This window comes from Camelus bactrianus, chromosome 4, assembly GCF_048773025.1.
Source record: "Camelus bactrianus isolate YW-2024 breed Bactrian camel chromosome 4, ASM4877302v1, whole genome shotgun sequence".
Taxonomy (NCBI): domain Eukaryota; kingdom Metazoa; phylum Chordata; class Mammalia; order Artiodactyla; family Camelidae; genus Camelus; species Camelus bactrianus.
The window spans coordinates 56,302,948-56,322,372 of NC_133542.1; the positions used below are offsets into that span (position 1 = coordinate 56,302,948).

At 46.2% G+C, this 19,425-nt stretch overlaps 2 protein-coding genes across 7 annotated transcripts in view; both read right to left on the minus strand.

Annotated features, from left to right (window-relative positions):
* Positions 1–4,117, minus strand: part of FRRS1L (ferric chelate reductase 1 like) — a 31,540-nt gene extending 27,423 nt beyond the window's left edge. Inside the window, exon 1 of one of the 2 annotated variants that reach the window (XM_074361964.1) lies at positions 74–4,117. In XM_074361964.1, coding sequence (XP_074218065.1) covers positions 74–311 — 238 coding nt within the window. In that variant the 5' untranslated portion in view covers positions 312–4,117. The remainder of the gene's footprint in view (positions 1–73) is intronic. The other variant, XM_074361963.1, reaches the window with a different exon arrangement.
* Positions 4,118–4,263: 146 nt separating this feature from the next.
* Positions 4,264–19,425, minus strand: part of EPB41L4B (erythrocyte membrane protein band 4.1 like 4B) — a 124,913-nt gene continuing 109,751 nt past the window's right edge. For 2 of the 5 annotated variants that reach the window (XM_074361958.1, XM_074361959.1), the window contains 4 exons: positions 15,110–15,226; positions 13,045–13,113; positions 8,119–8,264; positions 4,264–6,936 (listed from right to left, as the gene is read on the minus strand). In XM_074361958.1, the coding sequence (XP_074218059.1) occupies positions 6,867–6,936; positions 8,119–8,264; positions 13,045–13,113; positions 15,110–15,226 (402 nt within the window). In that variant the 3' untranslated portion in view covers positions 4,264–6,866. Of the gene's footprint in view, positions 6,937–8,118; positions 8,265–13,044; positions 15,227–19,425 lie in introns of those variants that run through there. The other 3 variants (XM_074361960.1, XM_074361961.1, XR_012506496.1) reach the window with 2 other exon arrangements.

The window sequence follows — 19,425 nt, forward strand, 5'->3', positions numbered from 1 at the left end:
CCGCTCCTGCCGCCGCTTCGGTCCCCCACCCAGCGTCTCCCCTCCCGCAGCCCCCATTCTCCCGCGGCCTCACCCTCCTCGGACAGGTAGCGCAGGTCGTAGAACTCGCCCGCGAAGGTGCCGTAGGAGGAGTCGTGGCGCGGCGCCGCCTCGTCGGCGCCCGCGTCCCCCCGCGCGCGGCCCCGGGGTCCCCGACCCCCAGGGCCCGCGCCGTCGTCCGCGGGGCTGGCGGCGCAGGCGGCGGGCCCGGCCAGCAGCAGCAAGAGCAGCGGCGCCCAGGCCCCCGGGCGCTGCCGGCGGGACCGCGCCATCGCTGCGCACCGATTCCGCAGCCAGGCCGCTCGGGCCGCAGCGGGGGCGCCGCGGGCGCGGGGCCGGGACTGCGCCGCCGCCGCCGCCAGCACGCGCTCGCCCCCCACCCGCAGCCCGCGCAGCCGCGGAGCCGCCCGCACCCGCCGCCTCCCGGCCTTGGTCTGCGCATCCTCGCTTGCGCCCGAAGCCTGCCTTTTTCCCTAGCGACCTCTCACCCTCCGTTGAGGTCGCTCTTCCTCCGCCGTCCTTTCTCCATTTTCTCCTGCCTCCGTCCACGAGTCTCTCACAGACACAGATTTGGCCCTTCTAGACTCTTGCTACTCAGAAAGTGGTCCGCAGACCAGCAGCATTAGCATCCCCAGATGCCAGCATTTTTGCATCACTAATCTCGAGCCTCACTGCAGACGCATGAATCAGGACAGGCATTTTACCTAGATCCCCATGAGATCCCAATATACGTCCAAATTTAAGAAGTGCTCCCTGGAGTGTTCACTTTGGACACACCTTGTTAGAATTGTTGCCTCCCCCACCCTGTTCCAGCACTTTTTGGTTTATATAAAGTACTTACTATACCCATTATTTCTTGGAATCATCGCTGAAAAAGTTGAAACAGCAAGATCCCCATTTTATAGGTAGGTAAACTGAGGCCCACAGAGCGAGAGGGAAACTAGAACCTAGATCTTTTGGGCTGGATTCACCTACACTTTCGGAGAGTGTATTCAGCAGAAGCTGCTGGTGCCCTTGTATAACGTGCCCTCTTCAAAACTAGGCAACTGGTTTACTGTTTCCCCACAGCAAGCAAGCATAAGCCTGGGCAGGCCCAGACCATGTCTGATAGCCACGCTGAATCCTTGCCTTTTCCAAGAATGGCTGCTTGCAATTCACTTCCAGCTGTTTACCCAGCCATTCATTCATTCACGCCAAGCACTTACCACGTACCAGGTCCCACAGTTCTTTGCTAATGACGGTCTGGGAGTGGTAACACGTTCAAACTGCTGAGCTTTTTTTCACTAGAAAATATGGCCACAATTCCTTTTATGCTAGTATTGCTGAGCCAGCATTCTAACTTGCTTTAAAATTTTATTTTATGGCATAAACAAAGAAAATAATCATGGAGGCAGAAAAGCATAGAAGTTCCAATTGCTGGCCCAGAAGTCAGACTGTGTGGGGTGGTGATCAGTAACCTCCATGATGCAGTGGGGATTAGGTAAGATGATAGAGGTGAGGACCAATAGGGTTCAATGCTATAAATGGCACGAAAAATGTGCCTATCTTTATGAAATACAAATATGCAAAAGAAACTCGTGATCCCAACCTTTTTTGGCCGGGGGGAGAGGGGAGACAGGGTATTGCTGTGGAAAGTGAGAAGTGTTGTGTGACCCAGAGGGCAAGTGTTTGCTACTGCGGATCAGCTTTAAACATGTTTATCTTTGATACATAATCCAGGTATAATTCATGGAAACCTTTAGCTTCACTAGGTCTCCCAATATACTAGTTGTTGCAAGAAACAGATCAGATTTATTGCTTGAAAAAGGTAAGATGAACTATAATTTCTTTAAAAATCAAAACCAAGAGACTTCTTCCTCCCCAAAAAACATAGCTTTGCAGAGGATAAAATTCTAAAATAAAATTTAAAAATCCAATCAATTGAAAATCTGTTAAAGAGTAGTCTTTAAAAAATAAAAACCAAGAAAAAAAAAAAACCTTGTTCTTAAAAATTGAAATGTCTTTCTTGTCTTCCTGTTTGCCAGGAAAGATATGGCCAGTTTAAAATGGACAAATGGACCAACATTTAGCAAAAAAAGCAAGCACTGGACTTCTGGTTTTGGTGTTGATTCTCTGCTTTGGGAATCCAAGCTGTTATCTATTACTTTCTTTTTTGTTCTGTTGATTTTAATTAATACAATGAACAGTGATGGTGCACATAGAAGGCAAATTAAAACCAGGTCATTCTTCTGGTAAATTGGTCTGATAAAACTATGTGGGTTTTTGTTTTGGGTTTTTTTTGTTTTTTGTTTTTTGTTTTTTGCAGAGAATGTTGGACGGTAGTGTTGGAGGAGGGTTTGCAACCACAGCCTAAAATGAGGCTTGCAGGTAAAGTGCAGATTTCAGTTACCTACCCATGATCAAGGATCTGGGGTCCATCGACTCAAAGGGGGCCACAGATGGGCTTCAGGTGTGTTGTGAGGATCCAATGAGAGTGCTGGAATAATGTGTGACAGATATATGGATTTTTCTAGGGGGAATACCCATAACCTTCATGGGTCACTTAAAGTCTGCATGCCACCCCAGGGCCTTAGAACCTACTCCAATTTCCAATTCCCAAAGACTTGGCCGCTTACTTCCATGAGGTTATTTCCCATCCATTTAAATTGCCTTTTGGGATTTTCTTATTCTTTTTGTTTTCTTGAAAAATTGGAGGCCTGTTCTCACCCTCAGCACATATTCCCCACTTTGTTACATCCCTGGTTTTATGTAGACCCTCTGCTCCCCAGTGATGTGAATCCACAAAAAATACTGTGGTTTTCTCTTTTGTACACATTTTCCAAGGAAGAACTTTTCCTGAACATTCTGAGACCAGTTCCTGAACAAGAGTTGGCTATTCAAACAAGAACTTAGAGATAAACCTGAGTTTAATTTCATTTGCATTTTAAAAAGAAAGATAGCACCTTTATTTTCTCTTCTCATCAAAGCCATTTCTCTAAGACAACTTTTTTCTGTTATAAAGTTTACCCAACGCCCCACCCCCCACCAAATCAGTGCTACATCTTAATATCTGACTAGTAACGACAGATCGCCCATGCTTCTAACTGTCTAGTAATGTATGTGATTTCTTTTCATTCTTGATTGTTTATGAAATAAAAGTTGTGATCTTGGCAGTTCCTCAAAAAGTTCAACATAGAGTTGCCATATGACCCAGCTATTCCAATCTCAGTTATATACCCCAGACAACTGAAAATATATGATCACACAGAAATTTGTACACAAATGTTCATATTATTCATAATAGCCAAAAAGTGGAAGCAAGCCAAATGTCTATCAACCAGATGAACAGATAAACAAAATATGGCATAGATATTCAATGGAAATTTATACAGCCATTAAAAGGGAATGATGTACTGATACATGCTACAACATGGATGAACCTTGAAAACATTGTGTTAAGTGAAAGACTGGTCACAAAGGACCACATATTGTATGATTCCATTTATATGAAATGTCCAGAATAGGCAAATCCATAGGCAGAAATCCAAAGACAGAAAGTAAAATAGTGGTTGCTAGAAGACAGGAGGAAGGAGAATTGGTAGTGACTATAGAGATGGAGGTTCTTTTTGGAATCATGGAAATGTTTGGGAATTAGATAGTGGTGATGTTTGCACAACATTGTGAATATACCAAAAAAAAACAAAAAAAACACTGATTATATACTTTAAGTGGTTAAAATGGTGAATTTCAAGTTTTAAAAAGCTGTGATCTTTGAGATGATGAAAGAAAGATAAAGATGGTATCAGAATATTCTTGTGCTATTCTGGGAATATAAAATTTGGGGTGCATTCAGGTGGGATCTTCTGAATGCTCTAGGACCTAGTTTTTAAACTCTCCAAACATAAAGCTCTCCTATGCAGTCTACAATCTACAAACCCAGGGTTGCAGGATTCCCAGGCCCCTTGCCTTAATGCCCCTCTGCCCACCAGGAGACTGTGGCCCACAGTTGGGAGCCTTTGCTCTGAAATGATAATGTCAGTAAGCTGATATTTCCCCCTGGATATAAGATGTGTTGTGTGACCATATGGTAGTGTTATTTTTATTTTAAATATATAAAAACAGGTGAAGCAATTGTACCAATTCATTTTTATCCCTATGAATCCACCCAAAAGAATGTCATCTTCTCAGGTCACAATGCCAAGCATCCATCATACATTTACGTAGGCAAATAACCAAGACAACTGCTGAAACAATGGAATCTTCTTGATTTTACTGATTAGAGTTGAGCTGCCAAAGGTACTGGGTTTTCATATACAGTAACAGCCGACTTGTTTGTGATCAGAATTCCAGTGACATCCACCTTCTGAAACATTTGTGAACCCAGGGGGACGTGGGGAAGAAGCAGCAGGCTCAGAGCCTCCTGAAAACAATGGCCAAAAAGCCCATGCATCTGTCCTCAGAAGCAAAGCCCACCTGACATATATGTAACACTGGGTTTCCTGGCTTCCTCAAGAAAAATTCAGTTTTGCCCTGGAGGTTTCCATCAGAGAGCAGGAAGCGAAAAGCAGAAGACTCAGAAAGCAGGTTAGAAGAGGAGGGATTGGCAAGAGGTGACAACCCCAGACACAGATATCTCCGCCGTATTGTACAGGAACACATTTTGTATCGTGTACACGACATAAAGAACGGTTAAAGCTGTTTTAAAAGTACAGCCAGGGGCCGTGAAGTATGAGGGGGGAAAAGTTCCCAAATACTACAGTCGCCCCAGGCAGCTTCACCAATAGAGCAGACAGCAGTGCAAACCACCCATGAGAAGAGCGTTAGTCCGTGAAAGGCAAGCCAAGCCCCACACATTTTGAAAGCTCCTGATGACATCACTGCACCACACCAAGGTACAAAAGGGGCTGACGTTTGCAATGATGACCATGACTCATCAAGAAAAGGTTAAATACTCTCCAGTGTACTCTGTCTACTAAGGCAGGGAAGAGCGTAATATATTTTAGAAAGATTTCCCTCAAAAAAATATTAAAAGATTAAAGATTCAGCACTTAAAGGGTTAATCCTCTGTTATCTGAAGATCTGCTAACATCACCTCATTTTACAACAATGCGAGTAAATGAGGCATTACTTTTTTTTTTATAATCATTAGTATCAAATTGTTGGCACCATTCAGTTTTAAGGATAGGGACAGGAGAGCAAACTATACAACATAAAAATACAGTTCCGATACAAATATACGAGATCAGTTCTACTTGACAAGTGGTCGTAAGAAATGGATGGACACTTCACACACAAGGAAGTACAGCTAGTAAATCGTCACACGGGAAAGTGCTCAGCCTTGCTAGCAATTAATGAAATAAAACAACCTTTCAAGTACAACTATACGCACTCATTAAACTAGCAAAAATAAATAAAAATGGCACAACCCAATACTGTCAGAACTACTGGTGAATGGAAATGCTTACACATTGCTGGTGGCATCATATACTGTAGAGGGGATTCAAGCATTCAGAGGGGACGGTGGGGTTGAACTTAGTGACCTTTAAGGTCCTTCCAACCCAGAGACTGGATCTTTCTAGAAAGCAATCTGGCAATATGAAACAAGAGCTATAAAATACTTCATGCTCTTTAACCTTGTAATCTCTCTTTGGAGATATTCCCAAGGGAAGAATCCAAAGGAAGGAACATTTTTTTTTTTTTTACAAAGACATTCATAGCAGCACTATTTATAAGTGTGAAAAATTGGATATAACTCAAATATCTAAAAGTGGCAAGAAATGAGGTTAACCATGTTACATGGATATAAAGAAACTGAAATTGGTGAGAGCAAGGTCAGTGTTGAAAAGAGGAGATATGTGTTAGATGTAGGAAGTAACCAGAGTGTGTACACACTGATCATGTTGGTGTAAAAATGTGTGCATATTCATTGAGAAAGATTTGGAAACAATTTAGAGGGCTAGTTTGTGGTTGGGGGGGTTCTTTTATTCCTGCAAAGTTGTTCAAGTGCATAATAAAAATTTAAAAACACATTTCTTGAAACTATATAAAAAGAGAGCAAAATTTCTTCTGGTCAAGGTTCTATCAACAGGACATGAGTTGATCAACTTTAGAAATAATTTTTCCTTTATGGAACACCCAAATGAATCCAAATATCAAATCACTTAACCTTGTAAGGAGTTTTAGACAATTTAAACTATAATTTCCTACTTTGGGTTCAATAACAAATTCTGTGTATCCCAAATGATTACTGTATCCCACAAATTCACAAGTTAAATTATATTTCAGATTAAGCTGAAGTACCTTCAGTCCTGGTAATTGCAACTTTCTTTTTTTAGTTCACCTACTGGTGTCTGAATAAAAATGAATGTTAAAGACTTCATAAGATCTGTGTATTTACCAGTGTAAGTGAAAACCCAGCAGTAAAGAATTATTCTCTCATTAAAAATGATACTTTAGCAAACAGTCAAAGCTTGGTGCAAGTGTCAATCATACAAAATCACACGGTTGAGATTTATAGCAAAGGATTCCGTGCCATGTTAACCCCTGTGGCTGTTAATTATATACACACAGGTGCTTCTGAGAAGGAATCCTGGTTTTCTATCTTTCTTCTCCTAGGCTTACCAAATCCTGTCTCAGCTACACTGAGTAGTAGATAAACGCTAATACTCAGGAGACGTAAAGCAACTTCTCCAATAAAAGTCAAGCCAGAAGCTGGCTTCGACTAACCACGGAGACCTGGGCAAACAGAGCACACGTTTGTATGTTGTGCTAGAGTGAGCACACAAAGCCCGAGGAAAGAAAACAGACAGAAGGCACCACGCCATCCTCCAGGCAACAAGGGGAGAGCTTCACAGTTCGGTCATCAACAGTCTTTTCATCATCTTCTCTCTCTCCAGTTCCTGCCGGAGCGTCTCTGCGCTGAAAAAGAGCAGGTGACAAAAACAGTGAGATAAACGCTCAAAAGTCATAGGAACAGCCCCAGATTCTTTCTCAGTCTCAGTCCCTGACTTTCTCTTTCAGGCCCCATAAAGACCCCCTACACCTGCTAGCATTGCAAGGGCGTGGGATTGGCTGCCTATCGGTTTCTCCCACCAGACCGAGGGCTTCTCAACTCTCCGCCCCCCAGAGGACTGACTATTCCACGTGCCACTCGTCTCTGAACCCAGGAGCCTAGTACAGGGTCAGGCACATAGCAACCTCTCAGGAAAGGCCTTTTGAATGAATGAAAATGTGCAGGGGTTAGATTTCTTTAAATCATGTTTTAAATTGGTTTCATGAGTACTTCCTACCAGAGTTCCCTTTATGTTTTAATAAATACAATTGAATGAAGAAAAACTGGCTCCTTTAAGAGCTTGCTTCTGACTTCTTGGCCCTCAGGCTCAGTTGTCTATGTGTGGAATTCATCTCCACTGTTTAGACACACACACACACACACCACAGGAAGTACATGTCTTGAAAGGCACAACCAAATTTTTAATAATTTCATTCAGGGGAGAAATCAGAGTTTCTACTATGGCCAAGAAGGCTTTACCCAATCTGGCCCCAACCTTCAACTTCATGGGCCTCCCCTCCTGTCATTCATTTCTCTCTGGCCACACCAGCCCCCATACCCTTCCTTAACCACATCAGGCTCGCTCCACCTTGGAAGCCTTAGCACCAGCTGTTCCTTCTGGCTTCTGTATTCTTCCCCCAAATCCACAGCTGGCTCCCTCACCACCTTCAGTTCTCTTCTTAAACACCACCATGGCAAAGCCATCCCTGCATGCCCTGTTGCCTTTCATGGTTTTATTTTCTCCCTAGTACTTGTCACCATCACACACACACACACACACACACACATTTAACGTCTGTCTCCCCTCCCCCAACAATAAATTGTAAACTCCATTAAGGGAGCACCTTCATCTGTTTTCTTCACTATACATCCCTACCACCTAGAATACTATCCAGCCGGTGAAGACATTTCAATAAATACTTAGAGAATAAATGAATGAAAGAATGCATAAGAGGCTTATAGATGTCACAAACACAACGTACCTAGAGCCTGTGCCCTGGTTTCCCTGTCACCAGAGATACCTGTTGGTACCTGCTGATCTGACTCACCTGGCTGCCAGAGAAACAGGCTTCCGTGTGGTGTAGATGGTCTGCACTGTGGAGACGGTCTCTGTCAAAGGCCTCAGGGTCGCGGCTGGAATCAGCGGGGAAGACTGGCCAGGACAGCACTGTAATTTACTGTCTCTAAAGTCTGCCTGGAGAGGAAACAGAAAAGAGGAAATCAATCTCAATTTGGGTTCCATTTTCACACTGTCAGCCGCTCCCTAAGCCTTACCACACAGTCTCTGTTATTTTTTAATAAGAGTCAATCAATTGTGATTTATTAAACGATTTTACTTAGTGCCAAGCACTATGCTAAGCACTTTACATATATTACCTCTTGACAATCTTTAAGGTAGAGATCATATTTCATCACGTTAGACACCATCATTTGTAAGATGCACCATTTTTGCATGTGCCACAGAGAAAGAAAAAAGTGGCCATTCAAACTTTGTCACGCCCACTACTATAATAAACATTCTGATTTCAGAGATGTTAAAAGGTAGAAAAATCTTAGAACTGGTTTTATGGAAAAGGAAAGTGAGGCTCAGAGAGGTTAAGCAATCTTCCCAAGGTCACACAGTTAGCGTCAAGAACCAGGATTTAGAACCAGGCTGACTTCATAATTGGTATTTTTCACCATTATAGCAGTGGTTCCCAAAGTATGGTCCTGGGACTAGCTGTACCAGTATCATCTTGAAACTTGGTGAAAATGCAGATTCTCAGGCCCCACACAAACGTTTGGGAACCAGACTGTCTGGGGATGAAGCCCAGCAATCTGTTTTTATAAGACCTCCAGATGATTCTCATACACAGTAAGGTGTGAGAAGTACTGGTCTAGAGCACACTGCCTCATTTGGAGATGACAACTTGTTTTCATTACAAAGCAAGATATGCTTATTACTTTACATCGAAAACTCAGAAGATATATAAAAGTAAGTAAATGAAGAAATTCCATAATCCCTTCCTATCACTGTCAGTGTATTTCCTTGTAGCATTTTTTTTCTATGCATACTTTTCGTTTGTTTTATATCCTTTCAATAGGACCGGCTATATATTTTATAACTTGGTATTTCATGCTAGTTCCTGGCCCTAAACCCAGAGACATTTTTCACATTTCGTTCTAAATAAGAGGCTTTGATCATCAAATGAGCGATATATTCCTGGTGATTAGAAGATGAGCTGTCTCACCTAGGGAAACACAGAAAACCACAAAAATATCAGGTCTAGTTGTAGTTCTGTAAGGGTATGTCTGGCTTGAGCAATGGGGAGAAGCTTATCTCCAAGAGGTCCTGAAAGACCACTGCTGAGAAATACAGGCCCCTGTTTGTTTTACAACTGCCTCCCGAGACAGAACTGACCTGGCCTGGGCTGGCACGATGCCAAAGAACTGATGACGAGAACTGGAGCATCGTATAGTTGCTAGTGTGTGATGGTTGCCATGGGGAGCTTTCACAAATGCTGGGCTGTAGCCACCCCTTGTGTATTTCACCAGATAATCCTGGCTTACTGCTTTCCAGGCACATAGTAGGATTACACTTCCCCACCCAGCTCTAAAGCTAGGCATGGCCATGTCTTCCTTTGGCCAAGGAAATGTGGGCTGAGGTGCCATGTTTTATTTCCACTGGAAGATTGAAGTGCTAGTATGTGATCTGGCCACCTCTTTCTTCCCCCCTCTGCCGCTGTGACTTGCAATGCTCCAGATGACAGCTGCTCCATTAGCCTGGGTCCCAGAAACAGGGCAACATAGAGCAGAGGGCTCAGCCCACCCAGGACAGGCAGCATGAGCAGGAAATTCAATGTGTCATTTGAAAACATGACTTAGTCCATCCTTCCTGACACAGGAGCCGGGGTCAAAGGTTTTGTTGCTTCAGTGAAGTGGGTGGAGGTTGGGCTTTTGATGCCAATTTTGATTCTTTCCAGAAAAAGTGGGAAATTGACACTTACATACAAAGATAATAGTGGATATAAGTACCGAGGCCTTAGCATGAATCAAGGCAGTGGCACCAGACTTTACTAATAATCATTGTATTTTCCACTGCTGTGCATTCAAAGTAGGAAAAAAAAGAGCCAGCTTCACTTAAGAATGACCTTAGGGAGCAGTGAGGCTGGAACACAAGGCAGAAACTGGTCTTGGGATCAAATAAAGAGCTCTGGTTGTTGAAACCAGGCCCAAGGTCAATGCTGGATCAACTGCCAGAGTAACTGTGTGGAGTCCCCCGGAGCTGTTGAACTGCCCTGTGACTGTGGGCAGGACAGGTCCGGAGGCGGGTGGGGAGGCCATCCCTGCAGCAAGGGCAAGTGTCTTGACCTTGGTGGGGAGGAGAAGAGACCATGACACACAGGGCTGAGAAAATTAGGAGGCTAAAGTCTGAATTTGGCTTCTGTTACCATCCAGCTGTCAGTAACTCCCTAATTATAATCTCCAGTCTAGTCCTCTCTCCGGATACAGACTTAGATATCCAACTGCCCACTCACTGTTTCCAAGGCATTTCTAACACATCACGGCTAAAGGCAAATTCATTGTCCCTTCCATTCCAGTCTTCCCTAAGGTCTCCTTATCTCAGTGAATGGACCCACTCTATCCACATTCTGCAAGTCAGAAACCTGGGAGCCATTTTTGACCCTCCCTCTTCCTCATCCAACCCAATTCCTTACCAGTCTCTTAAGCTTCTCTCCGATCTGTGCACTCCTCCCCACCTCCACCATCAGCACCACTCTGGGTCAAGCTCTCTGCTCTCTCTCCTTTCTGCTGTCCTAGATTTCTAGACTAGTGCCCTGAGTCCACGCTGCCGGAACCCAGCTCGTCTCCCACTGCCATCACAGGGATCATTTCCAAATGCAGCTGCCCTGTCACTGCCCTGCTCAAAGTCCCTCAAAGGCTTCCCATTGCTCTCAGGATACAGATCAGAGTCCCTGCTTTGGCACACAAAGCCAAGCATGGTTTTGCCCTACAGGGTTTGTCCCTGTCTTCCTCCCTTCCCTTCTCCCATGCCCTACACACTTGCTCTCTGCATTCTAGGCCCACTGGCCTTCATTTCCATCCCCTAAATGTGGGTTGACCCCTCTGCCCCAGGACTCTGGTTCATGCTGTTCCCTCTGCCTGCTTCAGCTGCCTTTAAGCCACTCTTGCCCCATTCTTAAAAGTCTCAGCGTGGTTTCTGACACTGGTTTCCTGCTCCATCTCGGCCCCCAGCTTTTCAGGAAGGGCTTCCCTGGGTGTCTCACAGCACTGCCAAGGCTGGGCAGCAGGCCAGAGTGCCCATCGTGGCCAGCGGAGGAAGTGGAGTTGGAGCTTCCAGCTGAGGAGCTGTGCCCAGCCAAACTGCAGGGGCTGGATGAATGGCGGGGTAGTAGCACTTAACAGGCTGGCCCAGCCCCTGTGTCTCTGCCCTCTGGTTCTTAAAAGGCAGGTTCTGAAGGCAGATCATGATCCTAGAATGGACTGTTCTAGGAACTTGAACAATCCAAAGCCTCTGCATGGACTGCTGGACACCTTCCCACCTCTGTCTATCCTCTGAAACTTGAATCAGCCACTGCTGATTCCTTTGCTCTCCATGTGGCTGAAGCCACTCCAGGTAGTGACCATCCTCCAGCTCGCGAGACTGCACTTCAAGCTACCCCTAGGCCACCTCACAGCCCACCTCGCAGATCCTCCAGACTGGCCAGAAATCTTCCTTTGGAAGGAGTGTCAGGGACCACTTGATTCTAGGAATTGCAAACTCTGATCCCTGGGAGGAGGAAAGGGTGAGGTTCGGAAAGAGGAGGGAGCCTGAACTCTCTACTTCTGCTCCATACAGCAGCTCATTGGATAGCGAGCTTCTGCAGAAGCTTTTATTTAAGGAAAAAAGTTGAGCAGCTGAAAAGAAGCCTGAAAAGCATTGAACTCTCTCATTTTGCAGATGAGGAAACTACAACATTTCAATGTTTAAAAACATTTCAACAGTTTGCAGAGAATTTAAAAAAGCTGCTCAGCGACAGAGTGGTGGGAACATGAAGCTGGTTGTCATGACTACCTGCTCTTGCTAATTACACCACCCTGCCTCTCCAGCCTTGAGAAACACCAATCGTGACATTTGTGGGATGGTCTGTGGTCGGTAAAGTACTTTCAAGTTCTTGGTCCCGTTTGATCCTTGCCTCAACTGGATATGAGAAGGATATTTTTATTACTATTTCCACTTTAAGTAAGAGGAGACTGGTGCTCAGAGCGGTAAAGTAACTTAACCTTAAATCACACCATTATCAAGATGGACATCCAACCCAGAAGAATTGAAAACAGGGACTCAGATAAATACATGTACATGCATGTTCATAGCAGCCTTATTCTCTAGAGCCAAAAGGTGCAAACAACCCAAATATCCATCAATGAATGAAGGGAGCAACAAACTGCGGTGTGTACATACAACAGAATATTATTCGGCCATAAAAAGAAAATTAAGTATTGAGATACATCCTGCACGAGCCTTACAAACATGCTGAGAAGAGAAACCAGATACAACAGGTCACATATATATGATTCCAGTTATAAGGAATATGTCCAAACGAGATGAATCCAAAGAGACAGAATACAGACTGGTGGTTGCCAGGGGCCAGAAGGAAAGGGGCAGTGGGGAGTGACTGCTTGATGGCTATGGGGTTTCCTTTGGGAGTGATGAAAAGGTTTTAGGACTAGATAGAGGTGGTAGTTGCATGACACTGAATGTACTCAGTGTCACTGAATTGTCTATAGTGGTTAATTTCACATTACATGAAGCTCACCTCAATAAAACGAAATAACGAGAAGAGGCAGACCACAAACCCCAGCTCCCTCCCAACCTTACAGAGTTCACAGTGATCCAAAGAAGCTGTTGGCATTGCTGACTGGCAATCCACAGAAAAGCATGCCACATGGAAACAATGTCTTAAAACCCAGATCCGTTTTCCGGATCTACTTACGGTAAACTGCGGCCCTGTGATGAAAGGATCAGGAAAGGGGGTCACTGTATCAGCCGGGAATGTCTTTATCTTCAAAAAAGAGACAGAGAAGAGCATTACTTTCAGGGTAGAAAGCAAAGTTACGACATCTTTGGCAGCACACTTTTAAATGTGAAGTGAAGGGTTCAGGGCACACACGCTGAGCCTTCACTGCTTGTTAAGGAAATGCAGCAGGTGTCCCTAGGAGCGTTGCCCAGCAGTTCTGTTGTCGCGCTGTAGGGCCAGGACTCTGCAGGGATGACAGGCTGGAGTCTTGTGTTTGCAGGGCACCCACACTTGCCTCGCCCTGACTGTGACCAGGAGGGATAATGAGGCAGGTAAGGGCTCCCTGGGGGCCGGCTGATGGCTTCTCTGCAGCTGTGAGGAATGGAGAGGGCACATCTGGGAACACAGTCTAGCTGAGCAGACAGAGTACCAGGACACCTGGACGAATCAGGCCAGGAGGATTCCCTGTCTGTTCACTTTAGTTGTTGGACTCCCTGTAAACTCTGGGCAATGGAGGGAAACCTCAGGGACACCCATGTAAGCATGGGAGAATCCCGCCACCGTGGCCTTGGGAACAGAAGGCACGGTGATCGGAACTGCCCAGTGCTGGGGTCTGAAAGGGAGGCTGCCCTGGCATGATCAGGTAGAGCTAACGGGCCAAAATGAGCCTTTGCTTCCATTTCTTTCTCTTGGATCATTTCATCTTTGGCCTCCTAGAGGCCTTGGGGGAGGGGTGTGTGTCTTTAAGCTGGCCTAGACAACTGTAAGGTAGGCTTGAGCAGGAACACATCAGACCAGGCCCACATCTGCTGAAGGTTTCTGAATGAGCTGAGTAGGTCCCAACTCAAAAGATCTAGGAACGACAATGACCTTGCAGTGTGCACTGAGATGCCCAGCCCAAGCCTGTTCCCCTTCCCCAAACTCCCTTCAGTCTCTTTAAACATCTCAAAATTCCCAGGGACTCAGGGGCCGACTCAGATTGCTGGTAGTGACTGTCTGAAGCACAGCAAGAGAAGGACCGAGAGGAAGCCTTTCTCCTCGCAGGGCCTCACGGTTCAACACGATGTTCTGAAACCAACCATAAAGTGAAAATAACATACAGATAAGACTCAGACCATCATGAAGTAAAAGGGGAAAACAGGTTTATTATGGCTACTGAAGAAATGTGAATGTTGGCAACATCAAAGGATTATTTTATACCTGCTCTAAAGAAGAAAAAGATACTCCAGCAGTTACACTCTGGGTTGCTCGGCTGTGGCAAAGCACATTAGCTCTTCTGGGGGTGCCACACTTTAGGAAGGGAGCAAAGCCAAAGCCACAGTATTGAACCCAGCAGGGTCTGGCCTGAGAAAATAAAATCCCCGACACACAAGATGTATGTGTCCCCTCGAAGAGTGACAAACTGGAAACAAAGCACACACCCTGCAGAAAAGAGTTTGTTAGGGAGACGGTGGACCATTCACTTGATGGACTATACAGAATGTGGTAATGAGAACCAGCTAGAAACAATACAACATTAAGTGCAAAGAGGAAAACAGGAGATGAGATGGACACTGTGATTTAACTATGCAAAATTATGAACAAATGCGAATAAATATTAGAAGGAAACATGCAAAAATGAAAAACAGGCTGTGCTAGGTTGGGATTGTGGGTGATTCAAGTCATTATGTAATACTCATATTACCATCTTGACAAATGGCAGGAAAAGACAAGTTTAAAAAAAGTTTATGTTTTCCATAGAAATGCTACTAAGATTTTTCTCTCCGGGCAAAGCATCTATGCTCATCACACAGCTCTAGGAGAACAAACTCTTTAGGGTTTTTGAGACCTAGAGACGAAGGGGCAGGACCACAGCCGTGGGTCCCAGTTTGACCAGGGTTGGCTGGACTCCAAACCCTGCATCCATCCCAGAGAGAGAGCACCTGTGGGCCGGGCTCCTCCGGAGGTCTGGCGCTCGTGCACACCCGGGGGGACGCTGCCTGCTGGCTCCTGCCCGCCTCACCTCTCCTGGCCAGGCCCCTCTCCCTGCCAGGGTACCTACCAGCCTCGTTTTGATTGGAGGGTGCATGCAAACTCCAGTGGTCTCTTCCTTCATGGGGAGAGAGAGTGGAGGAGAGCAGCGAGAGTGGGCACAGTGGGGGGCGCTGGCGGGCTCTGCCTGCTCACGAGGAGAGGGGGGAAGGGGAGGAGGAGGTGGTGAGAGACGGGGAGGAGGAAGAGGAGATAAGGGAGGGGGAAGAAGAGAGAGACAGCACAGTGCAAGACGGATCTGTCAACTCCAGACTGCTCTCAAGCCAGCCTCACCCGCAGCCTCCTTCCAGCCTCTGGCCAACTGGCTTCCGGTCCCTCCCGCTTCCCTCCTCTCTCCACCTTCTCTCCTCCTTTCTGGCCCTGATTTGTCTTCTCCACTATCTGAGCAGAACCGCACATCTCCCGGGGCTGGCAGGTAGGGGCTATCTGCTGTGCCTCCTGCACAGGACTGGCAGGAGCCTCCGGGAGTGCTGTTGAGGATTCTGAAGCATCGCCCAGGCCAAGCCAGAAAGAGCTCAGTTAAAACAGGGATGCCGGCCACTGGTGATAGGAGCCAGGGCCACACCCTTGGGCCTGGTGACCTCCTGCACTCCGTTAAGAAGGGGCCCGCGTTTATGGTGGATAGGTGAGTAGATGTCCAACAGAGAGCTCCAAGAAAGAGGTACATCAGCGAGCAGGGGCACCGCTTAAGATTTAACCTGTCATGACCCTTAATCTGTGTTCAGAAAACACACTGGCTTTGACCTCACCTCCCACACTTGTGGGCCCAGGCCTTGGTGTCTCCTATTGGCACTGGTGGGAACAGAGTGGGGGGTCCTTGCTTGCCGCTTAGCCAGAGGGCTTTCCCTCTCATTGTGAGAAAATGCCATGTCACTTGGGACACTGGATTCCCCTACCCCAGCCCTAAACAGTGCCATGCACCCAGCAGAGATCCAACAGCTCGTACTGGTGAGGATGAGGATGGTGAAGAGAGAATGCTCTGATGTTAGGAGAGGGAGCCACTGAAAGGGTTAGTCTGGGTCTCAGGAAAGGTCTCTAAAGAACAAATAAATACATGCATCTTTTAGCACAGGAGAGTTTTCTTAAGTAGTTGGTATGATCCTGCCATAATGAATCAAGTACAGCCTCTGGGAAAGTTTCACTGAAAAATGATCAAGAAAGTTGCAGTCTTATTTTCCATCTCCAAATCGATCTAATTCCGTCTTCCTTCCAACTGTGCAGTCCTAGACAATCTCCAAGGGGGTTTACAACCATTGCCTTCATGACAGCCTCGTTTTACTATTCGCATTTGGGAGACGCAGAAATTGCATTTGCAAAGTCTCAGTCCATGGCTCTAGACCTTTTTGTTGATTGTTTCTAAATCCATTCTCCATATTAGTCACCTGCAGTTAAGTTTCATCAGCCTACTTAAAATCCCCTCCCCTGCTCTCTCTGGTCCTCAGGATAAACCCTACGTTTCACAAGATGCTATCTAAGGCCTGTGTGAAGCCAGCTCCTGCCTCCCCTCCAGGCTTGTTTCCCACCACTGCCCAGTGCATCGCTGCCCCAGCCAGAATCAACTACACCAGGGACCCCAGGCCTTTGCCTCTGCAGATAACAGCAGGCTCTCAATGTGTGCTTTTTGAAGAGAATAAAAACTGGCAGAAATCATGAAGAAACATGGACATTCTGCCTTGAGGCCAAAACGTGTACTGACCACCAGTGTCTGAATTGAAAATTATACCAGATGACTTAAAGCTTTGCCCAACATTGGACTTTTATGGTAAAGAAATGTCAGTCCATCCCACAAGCATCTCTGACGTTTCTAAATGGAGATTTAGAACTCAGATTTTAAACTCAGAGTTCTAAATACATCTGAGTAGATTAAACAAAAGAACATCCTTGGGGCTCCCACACTCTTGAGTCTTAGTAAATGAACAGGAAATAAGATAACACATGTAATAGGGCACTGTTTTGAAATATTTACGTTTTCTCCTGGTATTTCCTTTCTTCCTTGGGTCTTTTCTACATTCAGACAGCTAGATTCTACATGGATTTTGAGTTTCAGAAGCTGACTCTTTGGGGAACAGAAAGACTTCGGCATAGACAAATGATGGTGAAAATGTGTAAGCCTTCTTCATCATCAGGTAAGAAAAGAGATTGCCAGTTTGAGGATAGGGGAGATAAGTCAGAGGGAAAGGGAAGAGAGGTGAACATTAGTGAGTGCTGAGTGAAGGGGCCCTGTGCCCCTCCTTCATCAGCTGGGGCTGGGGGACAGGGATTAAAGAGCAGGGGGCTTTTACCCCTCTGCTCAGGTAAAGGCGGGGAGGTTGGCAGGCCCCAGAGCAGAATGGCTGTGTGCTGTGTCCAACAGACAGAGATTCACATCCCAGCAGTACAGTGATTTCCACCCACCCAACGGGGCATGAGAGAAGCAGAGAATGTCCCAGCTGTATCAGCAAACAGGTGACGACTTGAGCTAAATAGACTTCCCTCCCTCTCCCTGTGCCCTGGAGAAGAATGATGAAACCCCAGGGAGGCTGAAGAGGCACCTGATTTGACTTGAGATTAAGCTTTACCCTCCTGCTAGAATGAGGTTAAAAATTAAAACTAAGTTACTGAGGCAAATGGAAACCCAATTCTGGCACCCAATCCAGGGCCCATTCTGGGCCCTCCACAGCCTTTCTTTGACCACGCCAGTCTCCTCCCTGACACATGAACTCCTGACTGAAGTTCCCTGACCCATAATGGATTCTGACTGGCTCTGCAGTGGGATGAGTGGTTCATGAAGCACAGGGATCCGGGAGGGATAGCCCCAAAGAGAAAGCATCAGGAGCACTGGAGGCATGGGAGTTTGTGGTCTGTGGTACCCAGGGCGGGAAGCTGGCACGACTGACCCTGGGTAGAGGGCAGGACTCTGCATTCCAATGTCAACATTAATTGACATGTTGTGCGCCCTCCTTCCAACTCCCCTCACTCGACCAACACCCACACCCCTGAGCACGTGCTCACTCCCACTCCTGTAGAGAACGCCAGATGGAAAGTGGGTGCTGTCTTCATTCACTTGCCTTCTTCCCTTCCCATCCTCGCGCCCCCACTCTCCCAGCCCAGGCAGAAACTCTCATCTGCTCATGAAGAGTCTGTGATGCAGATTCCAGGAATGGGCAGACAGCAGAGCTGCAGGGGCTTAGGACTTGGGTTGCTAAGTAATGAACGAGTTGGGGATTAGGGAAGAAAAGATTTGAGAAAAGGAGAGGGGAAATGCTATGGAGAGTGAAGCCAGAAGGAATGTTTTTACAGAGCATTTGAGGAGGTAAGTCCTTGGAGGAGTGCAGGGTGCAAGAGAATTAAGAAAGGAGATTCAAGAAGTGTTACTGGGAGGTGTTCATTTAATCTTCTTTCATTATTTTAAGAACAGTTGAAGATTGAATCTTTTTTTATTATTCTCTGCTGTTTGGATCATGTTTCATTCCATGCAGAGACTGGATCATAAGGGTCAAGAATCATAAGGGTTAAACTAGCTCCAATAGTATCTTGGTGGAACTTGGTTTAATGAGGGCAAGAAAATCTGCCCCACTCCTCTCTCCACTTCGTTGCGCTTCCAGCTCTGGCCCAAGGAACCAGGGCAGTGATGCAGCTTTAGGAGTTTCCTCCAGCCCCAGACCCTAAGTCTGGTCTCTCCTTGGCTGTCCTTGGAGACTCAGACGCCACACCCCTCCATCACCCCAACAACAAGGGCAGAGAGGGCTGTAGCTCACATTTCCAAGATGCTGGGAGGAACAGATGGAGGAAGGATAGGGAAGAGGACCAGACAAAGGGAGAAGCAGACGGCTGGAGTCCCTCTTCCTCTCTAGGACCCTTCAGCACTCATGGAGATAGGACTCTGGAGTGAAGTAAGGTCAAAGCCAACAATGCCAAGGAAGGCTCCAATGGAGGGGGCTCTCACCAAAATACCAGCCCTCCAGCATACCTTCTGTGTGCCTGTGCCCTGTGAACAGGCACTCATGCCTCAAACACACACGAACAAGATGAAGGATGCTTCATTCTGAGAACAAGTATTCACTGCAAACTTCAGCTGTGAAGTGGGCACTTGTGTCTTGTCCAAGGACACCATCTGCCCTGTGGCTGGGCAGTGAAGCACCTGGATCCTGTTTCAGAGCTCAGTCTTTTGTAAATGAACCCTAGTTCTCAGATCCACCAGACCCTCCAATAAATAATCGGTATCTTGTTCATGCTGTACCTTCTGCATAGAAATGCTTTGGTCCACTTCTTCCATGTGTCAAACTCCTACTCATACTTTGAAACCCTAGCACCATAAAGCCTTCTTTTTCCTAGTGCCCCCAGACA